The following is a 19362-nucleotide window of genomic DNA, read 5'->3' as shown; positions in this document are numbered from 1 at the left end:
ACACACACACACACACACACACACACATACACACACATACACACACACACACGCACATACACGCGCGCGCACACACACACACACAGAGGGGGGGGCAGTGCTCTCTCTCTCTTTCACACACACACACACACACACGCACTCGCACACACACACACACACACACACACACACACACTCACACGCACACAGAGAGAGAGAGAGAGAGGCAGTGCTCTCTGTCTCTCTCTCTCTCACACACGCACACACACACACACATACACATACACACACGCACATGCACGCACACACACACACACACAGAGGGGGGCAGTGCTCTCTCTCTCTCTCTCTCACACACACACACACACACGCACACACGCACACACACACACTCACACGCACATTTGAGATTTTAAATTTTGGTGGCACTGGTCCCCCTCACCGGCCCTTCCCTCAAATCTACCTCACCTGTGGTTCCTGATGTCAGAGATAACCCCAACAGAGCCTCCGGGCGTTATAATTAACAGGACAAGTTCGACTGGTTATAAGGTTTGCGTGACCTCACTTGTGCTTCCCACGTCACTGGTGACCTTTGACATCGTAGTTGTTTGCCTCAAGCTCTATTATAGACTGTGACTCCGCGACAGATCACATTACAGCACGTTAAGATAAGATCTTCTAGCCTGATTTAACCGCGCTTCTCAGGCCCGTCATACTGCCGCGGAGAGGAGTCTACAAGCTCCGGATAGCGGAGTTTGCGTTACACAGACTAAAGATCTTCAAGGTTTTCGTCTGTATTTTCTCAAAGGTGGGAGAATGTTTACTGTACAGATTTTAGATCTTAAAGGGATGAAGGAAAGTAGGAAGTCTTCTGTCATTGTTTAAGTTGCTTGAAAAGTTCTTATATGTGGTCATTATTTCGTTATGGAAAAGTTGTATATTTGGTGTCATCGTATATCCTCCAAGGGCGCCGGGCTCCCATACTCGCATTTTCGTCGGAATGCGGTAATATATAGTAAGATGGCAGTCGAAGCTGGAGAGCATTACTGATTGTTATAAAAAAATGTGTTATAAAAATGATAAGGATTAGTCTAGCTATAGATTTCGAAAGTAATTTCGTCATGTTGGTAGAACATAGGATATTGGAGTTTTCTTTCACATAACCGGTAATATCTGTATGATTGTGTAAACCTGCATTTGTTTTGAAGCCAGTCATACATTATTCTAGAGCTTCTAATTGGAGTACGGCTTTTCGCCGCTATATGTAGTCGATGTAGGTCGTATGTGTATGTTAGGTCCCAGTTAGGAAAATGGGCCTTGCTGGCTGGGCAATGCTATTTTTCTTTTACTTTCGGATGTGACCCCTACGGGCCCTGTGGGGACACCTGGCGGCTCCAATGGGTATTATGGGGTTGAATTTTAGTCAGACTTAAGATTAACCCGGGACCCGGTAACAAATAGACGCCGTGACCTATCCGTGGAAACACCGAGGGGTGCCCCGGTATTTCTGGATTCCGAACCCGGCCTAAGCCTAAGGTTAACGTCACATTTCCAAACAGGGGCCCTGCCGGGCTGTTTATGAAAACGAAAGATAGAAATGTACATGTAAAAATAGACACAACCACATGTAATATCCACGACTATTCTCATTGCGTCTTTGGTGTCTTTTATATCATGCTTTTCATTCCCGAAAGCTTGAAGTTTGGAAATGTGAAGTAGGCCCAAGTAGTTGTAAATCTTCTATTCTATCTAGATTACAGTATCGACATATCCGTTGTTAGCAATGCGAGCATTAACATGGAGGAGGACTGTATCTGCAACCGGTGTGCTGATCATGATTTCCATGACGGTATGTTTATTTTCACGTTGCTATGGCTACGTCTAAAACTTGAATGGAGTCATGTAGAAGGATTTTTTGTTTCACAAAGAAAGTAACTTAATAAAGTGTTGACATAGGAGTATCTGTGGTATGTAGATATCTTGTATTTGTTGTAAACGTTAAATTTGATATAATTAATTGCCTGTTGCGCGGAGCAGAATGCACGCAATTGACATAAGAAGAAAATTCTCAAAAACCCTGCGTTCAATGGTAGGACTCTCAAACGTGTGACATATGTAACTAAGAATTCGAAACGTCGACAGATATAAATCATGCAAATGAAGCCTTAAATAACGCAATCATCAACAAAATAAGATTTTTTAATTAAAGAGAGATGGATATCGCAAAACAGATATAATGTAAATCAACGAACAATTGGCATAATTCATTAGGTAATGCTAGAATTGTAATTTTTGTCAAGATAAGACTTTCATTGGAAAACATTTGGATGAAAAAGATATAATTCATGCAAATGAGGACATAATTTGCATAATCAGTATGCAACCTTTGTGATACGTCAGTCGTAAAGGGTCAACACCATTGGGCAAAGCTGTGAGGTCGTGGAACTCCCGTTTCGTAATGGGAACATACAGGCTTAACTGCATTACGATCATTCAAGTGTATCAAGTAATGGCACTGTATTGTCCTGCAGGCGTGGTGGATTTTCTATCTACGATTTAAGCCCTGGGGCCAATACACTACATACTATCAGGGTGTTCTAAATCCACTGTTGTCGAAACCTCGCCTCGTCATGGAGCCACCAGTTGAACGTTGCCTCCTCAACCAGTCTCTCCTCTTCGACCAGACCACGTACCCAAACTACACGGAGGTTGTCGTCTTAAACAGGGACCGCCTGTATCGCCAAGGAGACGTCCTTACCGTCAAGATGGTGGTAAGAGACGCAGAAGGAAGGCCGAAGACGTACGGAGGAGACTTTTTCCGTGCCAGACTGGTCAGCAGTGACCGTTCGCTACAGGCCAGTAGTGCCGGTCACGTCACTGACCACTGTAACGGTACCTACACCGTGCAGTTCCCACTCTACTGGGTAGGGGGAGTTTCGGTGAGTACAGATTACGGTGTTCTACGATGTTAAACTGCAAATTTTGCAATTGCCCTTTCCCCCGATGAGTATTTCAGAAAGTATTTTGTATTTGCTGCGCAGATATCTTAATATGCGTTATTTTGTGACGCATATGCTACTGTTGCCTTGCAAAAGTCGAACTTTCTCTACATACCGTCAACTACGTTACCTGACCGTTTTATGTTGTCTCGTTGGACATATTTCTATGACAAGACCAATAAAAAAATGAATAACTTTCCCTTTGCACAACTTCTTACTTGGACATATTTTGCAACTCAAACACTATTTTTCGCAAATGCCATCTTTTTTCAAAAGCACTTGTTTTACATCAGATAAAGATCCAGCTTGTCCATCCAAGCGAGGCAGTGAAGGTTCTACAGAGACTGCGACAAATTCCGAACAAGAGAGTCTTCTACTGCAAATTCGCCCACCTGACGACCAAGTCCAAAAAATCAAAATCAACACGGCAATGTTTCAGCTCTAACAACCCCAGCCTACCACCCCACCAACAGTGCGATTTCTCAAAACCAGAGGCAAACGGAACCTGGATTTGTGAGAAACCGGAGAAACTACCGTGTTCCGCCATCACAAAGTGCAAATGGTACTTTAAGGGCATATCTAGGGTACTGGGCTTCGTGTCTGAAGCGGACAAGAAACTTTTCCAAAAGTAAGTTTTGGTGACTATTTGAACTTACGGCCGTCTGTAATGCTTATCAAAAATTAATATTTTGCTCCCAATAGCTGTGAAAAATAGTTCTGAGAACCCATATCTCCATGAAATAAAAATCTTTGTAAATTTCTTCTTTATCTTGTTTCACCGACTATGCAAATAAGGCTGTGTAAAGCACTATTTCTAGTCTTTCCAACACTTTCTTCTGTACCAAAAAAAGAACATTTTGTTTGTGTGATAGTCTAACTAATTATGTATTTCCATTTCTATTTTGCATAATTCCTTTACGTTTGGTCCAGCATCTGTAAGCAGCGACACCTATGCTGCAGTACAATGTGAACTAGTCAGAATTGTACTGTGGAAGGTGAAAGATGGTCACTGAAACGTCGATTGAATACAACACTTAGTTGTGTACAAAGAATGTTGTTATTTAGTAGATATTCACGGGAGTTAATGTTGACGCTATGTACCAAACAGGCCATATATTGAGATGGAACTTGAAGTAGATCCCAAGGAGCCCATACGAGTCCTTGAGACAGAACTGCCCACACCAGAACACCTTCCAGCGTGTACCGGGAACGCGCGTGAGTCCGGAGCTTCGCTGGGACATTGGTCAGGCAAGGTGTGGAAGTCAGCGGTCTGTAATGTCCGAGTCTTCATTAAGGAAGACATCCGGCAATGCCTGGCTAACAAGACCGTGTACATGCAAGGTACTAGTATACATCATCATTGTTCTAGTGGTCAGCAATTCTAGTTTGTCAATACTAGTTGCAGCTTGTTGGAGTTACATCTAACGTTCACTGTGTTGACTATCTTCACAGGGAAGATTCTGTTGTCATAGCCGTCTGATTGCCTGACAAGCAAAATTCGGGTGGATCTATGATATTTGGTACTGATGTGTTCGTAAGGGTTGACAAACGCCCCCTAGCCTATTTCTACGGTGCTGCAGTTGAACTTCCGCTCTTGATATCTATCCATATTTGATGTCATCTATCTAATCAAATCTGCAGCGTGGCCTAACCTATTTTTTTCATATTTTGTACATGTGCAATGGTAACCTATTTTCATATTCTAAACATGTTCCTATATCCTAGGTGACTCTACCATCAGACAATGGAGTGAGCGTTTGCAGAAGGATGTGCCGCTGTACTTCGATGATAAAACCATGGATTCATCAGGTTAGCCAATTGCAATATTTTCTAAAAGACTTTTTAGGATAGTCACTGATCTTGGTCTAACAACTGTCCTCCATGCTTTATCAAAGACGCAGCATGCAAAATTGTGTTCTGGATGCTTTCTTAAACAAAACGCAAATGCATACAGATGACATTTTAACCTATTCACATACTTTTTTCGCGAAATTCGTCACTATATAGTATTTTTTTTACAAAAAAAATAAACATTTAAGTGAGCGTTTCGAAGTCTATTTTCATTGTGTTTTGAGGTTATTTGCTGAAAAATAGATTGTTGGAAATACAAGATGGCGAATCCAAGATGGCGGATAGTTGAAACATATATGACGTCATTATTAAGATACGTTCACGGCGATTCAAAGTATGCCGTCAGTTTGCAATCGTCTGACGAATGAGGCAACGCTGTGAGGAAGAAATCGTACAAAATCCGTCGCAATTTTTTTTTTCAGCTCTTTTAGGAGGAGACAACAGCCAGTGGAACATCTCTGTTCGCTTCCGGTTCCATCACCTTCCCGTGCAATCCAAAACTTGGCACAATTTTGATAGTTACCATTACACTGTTAATGAGCTAGACGCCAACCAAGGAGGCCCGAATATGGTGATAGTCCTAAGTCTGTGGTCCCACTTTACGAAAGAGCCGCTGGACATGATTCGCTCTCGTCTGTACGCCATACGGAGCGCCATACACCGTCTCCTGCGCAGGAGTCCCGGCACGCGAGTTTTCGTGAGAACTGGAACAACGCGAGAACACAGAGGAAAGCTGGCGTTGGAGTACTACCTGCTAAGTAGCGACTGGCTGGCTTACCAGATCACGGAGGTGATACGAGAGGTGTTCCGGGAGGATCCAGACGTGGTTTTGTTGGACACGTGGGACATGAGTGTTTGTCAGCCGGGGGAAGACAACGTTCACCCAGGTCAAATAATGGTGGACAATCAACTTAACAGGTTGTTCTCTCATATATGCCCAAACTAAGAGATTTGGACAGGCCACATGACTATTATAATTTGCGTTTTGAAATATATTCTGACGTACGTAGAAACCTGTCTTATAACTGCCCCCGTATATGTGCACCGTCATCGTGTTCTGGTACAGTATAATACTGTATCGTAAAAACAGATTCGGTATAAGTCTAAAATACCGGATCACTAGTGAAGTACCGTTTCTGTACCGATGTTAACTTTAAGTTAGTACATGCTTGCATTGTGATTGACGATGCATAAATCCTACCACAGAGAGGAAATTAAGCACTGTAAAAGATTTAAAATGCCACACTGAAGCTTAAAATCACACTCAGCCATTTTTGAAATAAAAATGTTTTCGTGTTGCGACGTTTTGTCTACTTGTAGCCTCTCTCGTGTAAGACATAAATACTCCAATAGTGCCTCTGGGTGTTAACAGGGCTAGTTGGACGGGTTTTAGGTTTTTCATGACCTCACTAGTGCTTCCTACGTCATTGGTGACCTTTATGATTGTAGTTGTTTGCCTCAAGGCTTTATTTTAGACAGCGACTCCGCGACAGATCAACATTACAACACGTTAAGGTACTGAGATCTTCAACGTTTTCGTCTATATTGTCTCAAAGGTGGGAGAATTTTTCCTGTACGGATTCTAGATCTTAAAGGGATGAAGAAAAGTAAGAAGTCTTCTGTCACTGTTAAAGTAGTGGCTTGAAAAGGCTACAGAAAGAAAGTTTCTAAACGTGGTCATTATGTCGTTATAGAAAGCTTGTAGACTGGGTGCTATCGTTTAGGTGAAGGTTCACCATTAAAAACCTGCGCAGATCAGTGATTTTTTTATGGCATTCAAGATTAAGTGTAAACAGCCGGAAGTCATAAGCAAGGGTTGGCTATTTTATTTTGTAAGAAAAATGGGCTTTCTACCATGTTTGAAGTGTCCTAGACAGTCTAGAGTAAGTATAATTTGGGTGTGATCATTTGTTCTGCATAAAGGTCAGAGGTCACCAGAGTTTGTTATTCTGTAGGGGGGGGGGGGGTATTTTGCTTGGTAAAAACCGGTAATATCTCTCATGATCACCTGCATGTGTTTAGATGCCTGTCAGACATCTTACTCAGAGTTTCTAGCTGGAGTACTGCTTCTCGTCGTTATATGTAGCTAGTGTAGGTGGTATGTGTATGTTAGGTCTAAGTTCGGAAAGGGGCCTTAGTGGGCAGTTCGCGGGTTGTTTTTCTTTTACCTTCGCGGCCTAAAAAATCGTTAGTATAGAGGTCTTCCCAAGATTGTCTTGAACATTGAATGTTAGACATCTTAAATGTAATTCGTTCGTTCGTTCGTTCGTCCCATAGCCTTTTTTAATCAGCCGTAGTGCTGTATCAATAGGCATTTTAGTCCCCTGGTGGCGTCTATCTCCTCTCCGGGACATGGTGAATGATGTAAATCACCGTGTGGCTGATACGACACGAAGGTTCGCCAGGCCTCCGCCCGGGTGATTTGTAGTGAATCACCAACTCCAGACAGAATGGTTTGCTCCATCCACACCGCACCATCGCACGTGTGGGGGTTCTTTAACGTGCATGGGGTTGTGACTCTCCCCATACACGGGACCTCCATTTAACGTCCTGTCCGAGGGACGACTCATTTTTCACCTGAGTAAAGTGAGGAAAGTCGTGTAAAGTGCCTTTCCCAAGGGCACAAGATCGGTGGCACGGCAGGCGGATTCGGTCCCGCAACCTCTCGGTGCAAATCCGAACATGCTACCGCTGCGCCACGCGGTCACCACCTTAAATGTAATACAATTTAGATATTTAGGTGTTGAAGACAATCTTCAGAAAGCCTCTACTACAACGTTTTTGAGGTGGCGGTATTATGGCACCTGGTGGAATTATGAGAATGTATGTTACATCTTGTGTTCTATCTAGATTACAGCTATCGACATAATGTTATGCAAGATGGAATGAGAGCCATAACTTTTAGGAGGACTGTATCTGGAACCGGTGTGCTGATCATGATATCCATGACGGTATGTTTTTTTTTTTCACGTTGCTATGGCTCCACAAGGCCCGGGTTCGATTCCCGGCATGGGAACCATTGTAGAAATTGAGAGGGGCGAGTAAGAACAGAAAGAAACAAACATGCCAACACCCTGGATCGATCGCGAACCCGGGGCGGCGGATTACAAATCATGACCGCTATCGCTGTCGCCACAAAAGCTCTAGAGCTATTGGGCAAGGACGGTAGGCGATACACCACTGTTACAGCTGCGTCCAAACTCCATCTCAATTGAGTCATGTAGACGGCTTTTTTTATGTTTCTGTCACAAAGAGAGTAACTCAAGAAGGGATTGACATATCGTTATGATCTGTAGTATGTAGATATCTTGTAAATGTTAAATTTGAAATAATTACATTTATGTTATATTTGTGACGCGAAAACGTTCGATACGGGTGTTCCGGACCGGGCCGTACGTTTCCGTATCGCACAGGTTCGAAAGGCGTATCACACAGGCCTAGGCTCCATTCGAATAAATCGAACTGTTTCGAGCGGGCCGAATACGGCACGGTAGGCAATTCGAATACCTGATTCGGACGTTGGAACATTACTGTTGCAACACCTTTTGTTCGAGGGCACCAAATTTGTTCAACTTCTGGCGCATTTCGCATCAAAACATGGGTTTTCTCAGGTGGGTATGACATAAATAAAATACAATACGGTGAATTCCGCATCACCCTCGGTCTCAGCCCTCCCGCAGGTCGGATCACCCTCCGGCCGTCGGGAGATCCAACCCGCGGTCGGGCTGATACCTTGGGCGATACGGAATACACCGTGTTGTATTCTATATGCTCATTGAGCAGGGCAGAAAACCATTAACATAATCAAGAAGAAAATTCTCTAATTCTCTGCGTTGAATGGTAGGACTTTCAAACACGTGACATATATAACTAGTAAGAAAGAGAAAAACTTCGATAGACATAAACAAATCAAATGAAGGCCTAGCTTTCGATATGATTGACAAATACTATGGTTCCCCAAAAGCAAATGATGGGAATTACACATCCGATCTATTTTCACATTCTGGAATCTAAGCAGGGATCAACATCGCAAAGTACGAATTATTCACATTAGGGCATCATTTTCATATTCAATGAAGTAATGCTAAAATAGCGTTTATTTGTAAAGTTATGTCGGCCATGTTGGATTTCCTGGGGTCATCCCGGGTCATGGCACCAGAACGAGGCTTCAGTTGGGGATCTACTATATAGGCTGTATTGCAGACATAAGGACGCCATCTTCAGGAGTGTATTTCACCCTCTTAGGTGAAATACTGCACAATATCTGCATGTTGTCTATAGAAAATATTGTTTCAGACATTTCAGCTCGATTTTGGTGATATTTCTTATTCATTTTTTTACAGTTTTTACGGGTGCACAACAGATCTTGGCATCGAGAAATCGAAAGAAAAACGGTCAAATGTCTTCTAAATGTCTACCCGCAAGTCTGTCGGCACGAAAGTCCATGTTTTTTAGGGTGTCATTCCAATAGTAAAGCTATTATATCACAGTTATCTATACAAAGAACACATAGATGATATAAACACTGACACTGATTGTTCTCAAGTCACCCGTCAAAAACTGTGAAAAATGAATAAGAAATATCACCCAAATCGAGCTCAAATGTCCAAAACAATATTTTCTATAGATAGCAAGTACATATTTTGCGGTGAAATGCACTCCCGAAGATGGCATACTTATGTCTGCAATACAGCCGGTATAGTAGAACCCCAACGGAAGCCTCGTTCTGGTACCATGACCTGGGATGACCCCAGGAAATCCAACATGGCCACCATAACTGGAATTACTCTAATTTACATAATCAATGTGCAACTTTTGTAATGCGTCAGTCGTAAAGGCTAAGCTGTGAGGTCGTGGAACTCCAGTTTCATAATGGCTTACATGCAGGCTTAACTGATGAGTCACGATCATACGAGTATATGTAAAGGTACTGTATCGTTCTTGTAACGTTATGTCATGCAGGCGTGGTGGATTTTCTATCTACGATTCAAGCCCTGGGACCGATACGCTACAGCCTATCAGGGTGTTCTAAATCCAATGTTGTTGGAACCACCAGTTCAACCATGCCTCCTCAACCAGCCTCTCGTCTTCGACCAGACCACGTACCCAAACTACACGGAGGTTGTCGTCTTAAACAGGGACCGGTTGTATCACCAAGGAGATGTCCTCACCGTCAAGGTGGTGGCAAGAGATAAAGAAGGAAGGTCGAAGACGTACGGAGGAGACTTTTTCCGTGCTAGACTGGTCAGCAGTGACGGTTCGCTACAGGCCAGTAGTGCCGGTCACGTCACTGACCACTGTAACGGTACCTACACCGTGCAGTTCCCTCTCTACTGGGTAGGGGACGTTTCGGTGAGTATTAGTACATGTCTTGTTTGTATATATATTTTGTGTGGGACGTTGTAAATTACCAACGAGTGTTTTTGCCTTCACCAAGAAGGCTATTTTTTTTTTGGTTTTTATATTGTGTTTGCTTCTTTCATTTTGGACAGCATAACTCACGAAGTCGTTGATGGACCTTAGTGATATTTGGAACGTTGGTAGGGCTTCAAAAAAGAAAGAAACGATGAGAGCATGAACCCCAAAGCTAGCTTCATATGGTACTACAGCGAAACTGTTTGATATCGCGTTTTATGCATATTTCTAGCTACTGCATTTTTTGCCATTATCTGCTAATAATGCAAACGTCTATTGAATATGCCGCGCAAATTTCTTTATATGCCTTCTAAAATCCCCGGTGCATGACGAAATAGGAGCTGCCGTTATCTTGCCAAAGACATAGCTTTCTCTACTTTATAATTACGCAAACTAATTTACCTGACATTTTCAGTTAAGTTGATTCGTTGTACATATTTCTACAAGACCAAAATGAAAAACATAACAAATCCCCCTTTGTACATCTCCGTTCTTGGACTCAAACACTATATATGCAACGCAAATTTCAACTTTTTCAAAAGCACTTGTTTTACATCAGATAAAGATCCAGCTTGTCCATCCAAGCGAGGCAGTGAAGGTTCTACAGAGCTTGCGACAAGTTCCGAACAAGAGAGACTTCAATTGCACCTTCGTCGACGTGAAGACTGAAAACAATTATACACAGCAATGCTTCAGCTCTAACAACCCCAGCCTACCACCCCACCGACAGTGCGATTTCTCAAAACCAGAGGTAAACGGAACCTGGATTTGTGAGAAACCGGAGAAACTACCGTGTTCCGCTATCACAAAGTGCCGATGGAACCCAGATATGAGCAGAGTACTTGGCCTTGTGTCTCCAGAGGAGATGAAACTTTTCCAAAAGTAAGTCCTTGTGACCTAGCCATGGCAAAGGTCACTTAATATCAAAGTATGCGCAGAGGGTCCATTTTGAGGTGAAATGTCTGTTTCTTTCGCAATGCTTGCATTTTGGAAAACCATTGAACAGGTAATTTTCGTTGGCATTTTATCATCTTGGAAAACCATCCTTTCGCGCATATTTTAGGTGTCCGTGTCTAGAAGACGGCTGTGTGGATGTTATCACTTTAGTGCAGAGGTCAAAGGTCACCATGTTTGTTTAGATGCTACTAAGGTATGTTGTGCCGTATGAAATCATTTGATATGCTCTAACAACATCCAAGTGGCCATTTTAGAGTTTCCTGATTAATTATGTAAACATTAAACTGATTTGCATGATTTATGTCTAGTGATGTTCACATTCGCTAAGTTTCATAATGTTGTAAGTATGAAATTCCCATCATTTACACCTATAGAATTATTATATTTTCTCATTAATTATGCCACACAGGCCATATCTTGAGGTGGAACTTGAAGTAAACCCCAAGGAGCCCATACGAGTCCTTGAGACAGAACTGCCCACACCAGAACACCTTCCAGCGTGTACCGGGAACACACGTGAGTCCGGAGCTTCGCTGGGACATTGGTCAGGCAAGGTGTGGAAGTCAGCGGTCTGTAATGTCCGAGTCTTCACTAAAGAAGACATCCGGCAATGTCTGGCTAACAAGATTGTGTACTTGCAAGGTACGTGTCATTATTATAGTGGTGTGGTAGTCCACTGTGGTCATTACATTCGACAGGAAGTTCATGTTCTCATAGCTGTGTGATTGTCCGCATGTGAAATGCATAATAAGTCCTGGACAGATCTTGATGATGTGTGGTATGTTCGTAGATGTTACCAACATTAACAAACGAATAGATTATTAGCTCCCTGGGTGCTTTCGACAGTGCTACAGCTACAGCTAAAACTAAATTACTGGTAACATCTCTCTGTCTATGACAGGCGACTCTACCATTAGACAATGGAGCGAGCGTTTGAAGAAGGTAGCGCGGCTGCACGACAATGAGAGAACCATGTATTCACCAGGTTTGCCAATTCATTCTTAAAGCCCCCTAGTGCTGTTTTCCAATAAAATAAAATAGGCAGCACCTAAAACGGTTACCTGATTGCCTTATTTAACAAAAGTATCCAACTTTGCACACCGCAGTTTACACTTTCGTCGTGGGACGTCGTACGGTTTTGATGTCGTTAGTTTTCTTAAATAGGCGGTCTCATTTCCAACCGCAGAGATTGATCTGAGACAGTCCTTTTTAGATTTACTTTGTAGCAAATTTTTTTTAATTTCAAAATTTTGCAAAAATCGTATGACGATCGTGCGAATAATGTTACCGCGCCGTAATACTACCTATGTCACATTGCGTGAAAATCGATCGGACGATGATTCTGCGGCAATCGCCCGAGGTTCGCTTATAATAAAAACTTTAGTGCACAACAATTGTATAAAGTACAAGGTACAAAGTATGGCTTATATGTGACAGGGAAGGTTTTCAGGTGAAAAATACACGCAACACTCTGTCGATCTTAAATATGGCCACCTTCATTATTATCAGCGAGGCTCGAGCGATTGCCGCAGAATCGTCGTCCGATAGATTTTCACCGAATGTGACGGGGGTAATTAGGAAGATGTTCTGCAAAACTTTCGCAAGAACTAACACCGAACTGGTACATGTTTGTTTGCAGTTGTTCAAGTAGGAGACAACAACAAGTGGAACATCTCTGTTCGCTATCGTTTTCACCACTTTCCCGTTCAAGGAAAGCCCTGGATTAATTTTCACGACCTCCGATACATTGTTGATGAGCTAGACCTTACTCAAGGAGGCCCAAACACCGTCATAGTCCTAAGTCTGTGGGCTCACTTTACGGCTGAGCCGTTGGACATGATTCGGTCTCGTCTGTACGCCATACGGGGCGCCATACACCGTCTCCTGCGGAGGAGTCCCGGCACGCTAGTTTTCGTGAGAACTGGAACAACGCGAGAACACAAGGAGGAAAAGTTGGAGTACTATCTGCTTGCCAGCGACTGGTTGGCTTACCAGATCACGGAGGTGATACGAGAAATATTCCGGGAGGATCCAGACGTGTTTGTGTTTGACACGTGGGACATGAGTGTTTGTCAGCCAGGGGAAGACTATATTCACCCAGATCAAACAATGGTGGACAATCAACTAAACAGGCTGTTTTCTCATATTTGTCCAAATTAAGATTTATGCCCCTGTACATGAGCGCTGCCATCTTAGGATTCTGACACCTTCCGGTCGCCATCTTGTTTCTGGACGCCATCTTGTTTCTGGTCGACATCTTTGTTTCCTGTCGCCATCTAATGTTTCCAGTCTAAACGCAAGGCTGCAGTACCGTCATAGATTACTAGTTGGCGCTGATACGACATGTGTCGGGCTGATCCACACATGGTTGTGTTGGAGATGGCAGACTTCCCCTCTTACATATGATGCTCCATTGCATGCGATTCATGTTATCTATTTATTGCGTGTAGCTAAAGAACAGACAATAACACCGATAAACATCAATAAAGGGGTACTCAAAAATCGTTAACACATTTCCAAGTGTTTTATCGGATTGAATATCGTATGATTTATTATGACATAATAACAGTAAACCAGAGCCAGAGACCCAGACTCTAGTAATATAATCTATTCCATTTATGTCATCCACAATACAATAAAAAGCCCAATGTGCTATGTACTCAAGCTCCTCCAAGCGCATTTACGCAGTATTACAGCCATCGCATCGCTAAGATCTAGAGTTATTCAATCTCGTCAAATTTTAGTATACTACCAAGCTCACCAGGCACCGAGTGCCTTCCTAATGAAAAATTGACGATGTTTTCAACTTCATTATCGAAAACAATAGTTCCTAATATCATACAAATGAGGTATCTTGTTTACGAATATAATGGTCTCCACTGTTATGAGAAACAGTTTTGTAAATTAGCAACGATTGCAAATTTTACATGCAAGCGGACTAGCACCTGTAAGTTTCGAAATCATGAAAACAATTAACACAATCTTATATCTATATAATGTTATATCGAGTTGTCCTGCTCTATATATCTATAGCAATTTACAAAGACACAAGCTGGCCAATATTTGGTTGATATAAAGATATAACAAGGAACCATAATTGTTTGATGTGGTTTTGTTACCAAAGCAGAAACGATTAATGCTAATTTCCATAATACTGGACAAATGTGACGTGTTGAAATATATCGCAGCTCTAGTACGTCCGTTTGTGTCCATTTTCGAGCTCATTTGTCAAAGAAGATAAGATGATGAGTCCGTCTTCACACTCTATCTTACTTCTTAGATCAGGTGATTCATATATGTTGTACGTGTGCTGTCCTAGTTAGTTACTTAATGTCATTGCTCCTATTTTTCCATCTATTAAATGATGTAGGACAGAATACAGGTTTCTCAGTTGACATCATCTCAGCGCCATGTTGGATTGCAGTGTACTAGTATTTAATACAAAACATACCAATATTTCATTGCTTAATCAAATTACTCACCAACATGGACACCAAGGGATCCAAATGTAATTACTATGACGTAAGTCTAAAACCTAATTAGGAGCAACAGCGTCCCCTTTCACGTGACTTCTATGACCTTTGACTCCTAGGTCACCCTCTAACCTTAGCACAGCTGAAGAAAGATGGCGGATGCCGTCTTGAAAATTCTCACCAAGCAAATAAGTCGTGCGTAACAGTCTTATTCTTTGTGTTCAAGGGAATAAGAACATTAGTAGTGACTAGAATGGCACCCAGGCTATTCTGCCATCGCTTTCCTTCAACACTGTCTACTGAAAACACCAAGATCTTGATGTATCTATACTGGACTACTATAGTTTTTTATGGATCAGAAAGGACGACAGTGAGAGCACCAAAGCTGCCGGTGACCAGGTTGTCCAACCGTCCTTTTCTGCAGGTGAGTTGCAGGTAAACTCTGGCGTTTTTCTGTACATTGAAGGTCCCGACGAGTTGTAACCCTTCGTAGGCGGCTTGCGTGTTCCCGATAACAGTCTGTATCACAGGTGTGTGCTTCTGTGGAATTCCTGCAATGTAGAACACCGTGACTTTCAGGTAGTCGCAGGAATGCACCAGCTTCTGACTGTACGTAAGGCTGACGCGTCCCTCCTTTTGGAAGAGGAGGAATCCGCTGCTGAAGGCCTTGATGGAGTCCGGTTCGGTGTTGAGGACCTCACCGAACTGTAGGATGCGTGTTCCCGCGCCTGACCACCGCACGCCCCGCTGCAGTTCCGCCATCATCAGACAGGCGTAGTCCGTGGGCAGCCACATGATGTTGAGCGCGCTCACGGGCGTGTTGTCACCGTATCTCGTCTGACACTGCGGGTCCGTTTCGATGTCGAATATCAGGCTGTCGCCCTGGGATACCAACATGGCGCCCGACGCGCGAAGCAGGATGTCCGTGTGTGGCTGTCCACGTTTGAATTGGCGGGAAATAGTGCGAAGAAGGCCGGAGTTTTTCATGAGTTTTACGTTGATGGTGTACCCCTTGGTACGGCAGGGTTCACCCGCCGAAAAAGTTGCCTGAGCCAATGAGAACTTCACGATCCCCTCGTCCTGAAACAAAACCTCGTCCAGCCTCGGCAACGAGATGACGTAACCATCAGACGACAGTCGGGGCTGTTCGTACTCCACTCGGTACTTTCCGGCGTTCGTGTTCTGTCGGGTCCTCGCCCGCCACACTACTGCGCCTGCGTCGTATGACGCGTACAGGATGCTCAGCGGGCCCGCGAGTTCCAGATTCGCGATTTCGGTTAACTTCGGGGCAGGGTCGTCGGGAATGTCCGGGCGGCCGAAGTAGGAGACACTGGACGGACAATACGCGCTGCTTAGCGCTAGCACCATCTCTTGCCCCGCTTCTACTAACGCGGCACCGCTAAAACTAGCTGCGCTGTAGATATCCCGTTTCGTCGCTTCGAACCGAGTAGAACCCACAAGTTTATCCTGCACCATGGCGCTTATTTGTAGATACGTCGGACACGTGTGTTTTATCGCCATGTTGTAGTCAACCCATATCATTCCATCCCTCTTGAATATGATCCTATCGCCGTCGCCCGCCGCGAAAAACGTGTCAGTAGGGATTGTGATTTCGTCGATAGGAAGCCGGCTGGGGTCCATGGTTACGGGCGATCTCGTGGTACGTGCCTCCACCATGTTTGTTTTCACATGTCCCCTCCAAAAGTCAGTAGCGTGTTTTATAAGGGAAGGGGAGCAGACAGCGTCTTCAAAAGCCGTACAAGGTTTGAGAACGTGGTTAGCCTCCATACAACGGGAACACGGCTCACACTGCATGTTCAACACGTTATGGTAGTATCCGGAACCGCAGGAGCCAACTTCGTTAACGCAGAAGTATCCACCTGCAGTGTTGATGCAGTTCCCGGGAGCGTTACAGGGGGCGTCGTTCATGTCGCACTCGTTGACGTCCATGCATTGAACGTCTTTTGTTCGAGAGCACATCGTCGTCGCCATAAAACCTGTGCGCAAAACAAACAAACAAACAAATAAACAACTCGTAATTAAGCTTTACATTCAAAAGCTAAGGATATAGCTGATATGCTAAGACTTTAAGTTGCATGATTTTTAATACGCTATTGTCAGAATGATTCAAGTTCACAGTTGATCAAGTTCTTACATCCTATGTTATTTGTAAGTTTAGTCTTCGGAAATATGATGTAGAATATTGTATGAAGAACAGTTATTGTCTGAAATATATTTTCAATGCTTCCAACCAATAACATTTTGCTCCGTATATATGGTGACAAAAAGTGTTTTCTGACAAAGACAGTGATCTACAAATCACAAAATTTCATCCCATTTTTAGTAAAACCAAAAGCGATTTTCGCCATTCACTCCCAACACGGTACACCGTACAAGAGCCCCACCTGGCGGACAGATGGTGCACGGCAGGCAGATGGGTGGCTCCACGTCCGTGGCGCAGTACTCGTTCTGGAAGCATGTCTGACACACGTCCAGACTGTACATGCGGTCCAACATGTGCACCAGCTCCGATTGTTTACGGTCAATGCTCTTTTGGCGCGCCTCCAGGCGGACCTGAGTAGTATGACAGGAAAAAAATCTGTTAGGGTACCGGTTGTGCTATGCGTGTACACGTATATTGAAATAGCCTTTATTGCACATTCATGCTCTATCGGGCTAAGTCCAGACGTATAGATACAAAAGGTCGTAATGCAGTAAACATGGTTTCAAATACTAATCTAAAACATGGGTTCTAAAACTATTCTAATACATTTTTTTTACTTCTTCTCGTTTCTTAGAAATTCGATATAGGACGACCGCAGAGTGATACTGAATAATCTTACAGATTTTTGTGCTAAAAAAACAAGAACTGTGTGGCCCATGGGTTTTAGAGATGAGCACCGACATAATCACCAGAAAGGGTTCTATCATTGACGTTGACTGTAACCTACGTATTCAGCTTTTTGCTGCAAATTCTTAGTGTCATTTATTTTAAACTGTTATTGTACGATGTAGTAGAATGCTGTTTTTTTTAATTCATTCTATGTACTCCATGCGGAATACGAATTCTGTTTTAAAATGCTATCACGAATTGGATATTACAACATATACACGGTTATATTTCACTTCCCTTTTTACCTGTTGTAAATTGAGAGTCTTCTGTTGCTCGATGAGTTTCTCCTGATGTTTGACCATCATCTTCTGCATGTGCTGATAGTCGCCCTGCGCGCTCTGTGGCAGCTCCAGCTGCACTTTCGGCATATCCCGCATGGCGCGCTCCATCCCTGTACAACAGCAGGAAACATTTTGCATAAAGGTCTCATTGATGTATTACTCCGCGAGTGGGAAGAGATCCGAGCCAAAAATGAACGGCTGCACGGACGCATGTTTTTAGCGGTGAGAAATTCCCTTTTAGCCAGCGGAAATGATCTCAAAAGTTAGATTGGTGAAAGCTTATTTGTACCTGAAGAAATTAGCAGGTAAAGTTTTGCAGCCGCGCGCTAGGTCGGAGGTACACAGTCGTGGGTTCTGAGTGGTGCGGTTGTACAATAGCAGCGAAAAAGTGCCTTTTGTGGGGATTGACTAATCGTAGTTTGTAATTGCTATAGAAAAAGTTCCTACGTATAGTTTACATTTGCAATTTTTTCCCACGATATAGGGTAAATGTGCTCAACATAGAATGAAAAATCTGCTGAAATTTCACGTAGCTTCATTATGAACGCGCCCATTTAAACCACGAATTAATACATAGAAGTCTATGGGAAGAAGAAACTCATCAATGAGACCTAAAGCTTTTGTGACCGCATCTGAACTGTGAGCAACGACACCTGTTCAGTGACTTACCAACCTGATGAAATTATTCACGAACATGTCATCTTAATTACCGCCATGAAATGTCATGGAGGATATATTTGCAGTAGCGTTTGTCTGTGTGTCAACAAGATAGGTTAAGAACGGGTGGACGGATTGGTTTCATACTTGTTGTGTCGGTAGGGTGTGACGAAAACCGAAAATTATTAGATTTTAGGCCCCTAGCGGCTTCCCTTGGCCCTACAACTGAACTTCATGTTTTGATATCTCGTGAATAAGCTATGGTCATTTTTTTAGTGTTATAAGATTCCGGGAAGTATAACTCAAGAAAGGAATAACAGACTTTTATGACTTTGGGTATGAACAGCTTATAATTAATTAGACAAAAATGTACAAAGTGAATCACACATTATGCAAAACCGGAGAGAATTTGTATAATCAATTCGAATATTGTATCATAGCATTTTGTTTTCAATATACCTCTTGTTCCGGACATGATGTAGTCTTGACATGTATTTCACGATACATGCAGTTCCAAAAATGCTCAATCATCCGTCCAAAGGTCTGCTTGGAGATCAACCCCTCTGCAAATTGACTAACAACGCCACCTAGCGGAATGGTTGAGCTAAGCAATCGTTTAGCGTTGTGACTGAGGAATGCAGAGGGCTGTCTGGAGAGTTGACACCAGTCTGGTGCGGCTATTGACATTGAAACTGCGTTGTTTCAGATTGTCCAAACGGTCTTAAACAGTCAGCACAACATCTAAGACATTTCCACAGCTCCTTAGAACTTGTCGTCAGACTGATAAGAAAAGGCCGTACGCGTGTTTCTTACAGTAAGTGTGTCCTCTAAACGGAAGTAAATGTCAAGTTTACAAT

General features: G+C 43.1%; 2 protein-coding genes across 4 annotated transcripts in view; one reads left to right on the top strand and one right to left on the bottom strand.

Moving 5' to 3' along the window:
- Window positions 1–1753: 1753 nt before the first annotated feature.
- On the top strand, window positions 1754–14894 carry LOC118405839 (NXPE family member 3-like). 3 transcript variants are annotated; one of them, XM_035805642.1, is made up of 7 exons: window positions 6222–6344; window positions 7680–7780; window positions 9792–10181; window positions 10804–11126; window positions 11611–11843; window positions 12103–12186; window positions 12841–14894. In XM_035805642.1, the coding sequence occupies exons 2-7, from the start codon at window positions 7703–7705 to the stop codon at window positions 13359–13361; spliced, it is 1629 nt and encodes a 542-aa protein (XP_035661535.1). In that variant the 5' UTR covers window positions 6222–6344; window positions 7680–7702; the 3' UTR covers window positions 13362–14894. The 3 variants fall into 3 exon arrangements, with proteins under 3 accessions (XP_035661536.1, XP_035661535.1, XP_035661533.1); XM_035805640.1 differs by having other exon boundaries at window positions 6222–6436; XM_035805643.1 differs by lacking the exons at window positions 6222–6344; window positions 7680–7780 and adding an exon at window positions 1754–1828.
- Window positions 14895–14926: 32 nt separating this feature from the next.
- Window positions 14927–19362, bottom strand: part of LOC118405978 — a 29875-nt gene continuing 25439 nt past the window's right edge. Inside the window, exons 3-5 of the mRNA XM_035805832.1 lie at window positions 17813–17958; window positions 17080–17248; window positions 14927–16671 (exon numbers count right to left, since the gene is read on the bottom strand). Of these exons, the coding sequence (XP_035661725.1) occupies window positions 15023–16671; window positions 17080–17248; window positions 17813–17958 (1964 nt within the window). The 3' untranslated portion in view covers window positions 14927–15022. The remainder of the gene's footprint in view (window positions 16672–17079; window positions 17249–17812; window positions 17959–19362) is intronic.

The sequence above is a fragment of the Branchiostoma floridae genome, chromosome 18 (assembly GCF_000003815.2).
Source record: "Branchiostoma floridae strain S238N-H82 chromosome 18, Bfl_VNyyK, whole genome shotgun sequence".
NCBI classification, from domain to species: domain Eukaryota; kingdom Metazoa; phylum Chordata; class Leptocardii; order Amphioxiformes; family Branchiostomatidae; genus Branchiostoma; species Branchiostoma floridae.
Note: the sequence above shows the minus strand (reverse complement) of the source record. Positions and strands in the feature narration are given on the sequence as shown.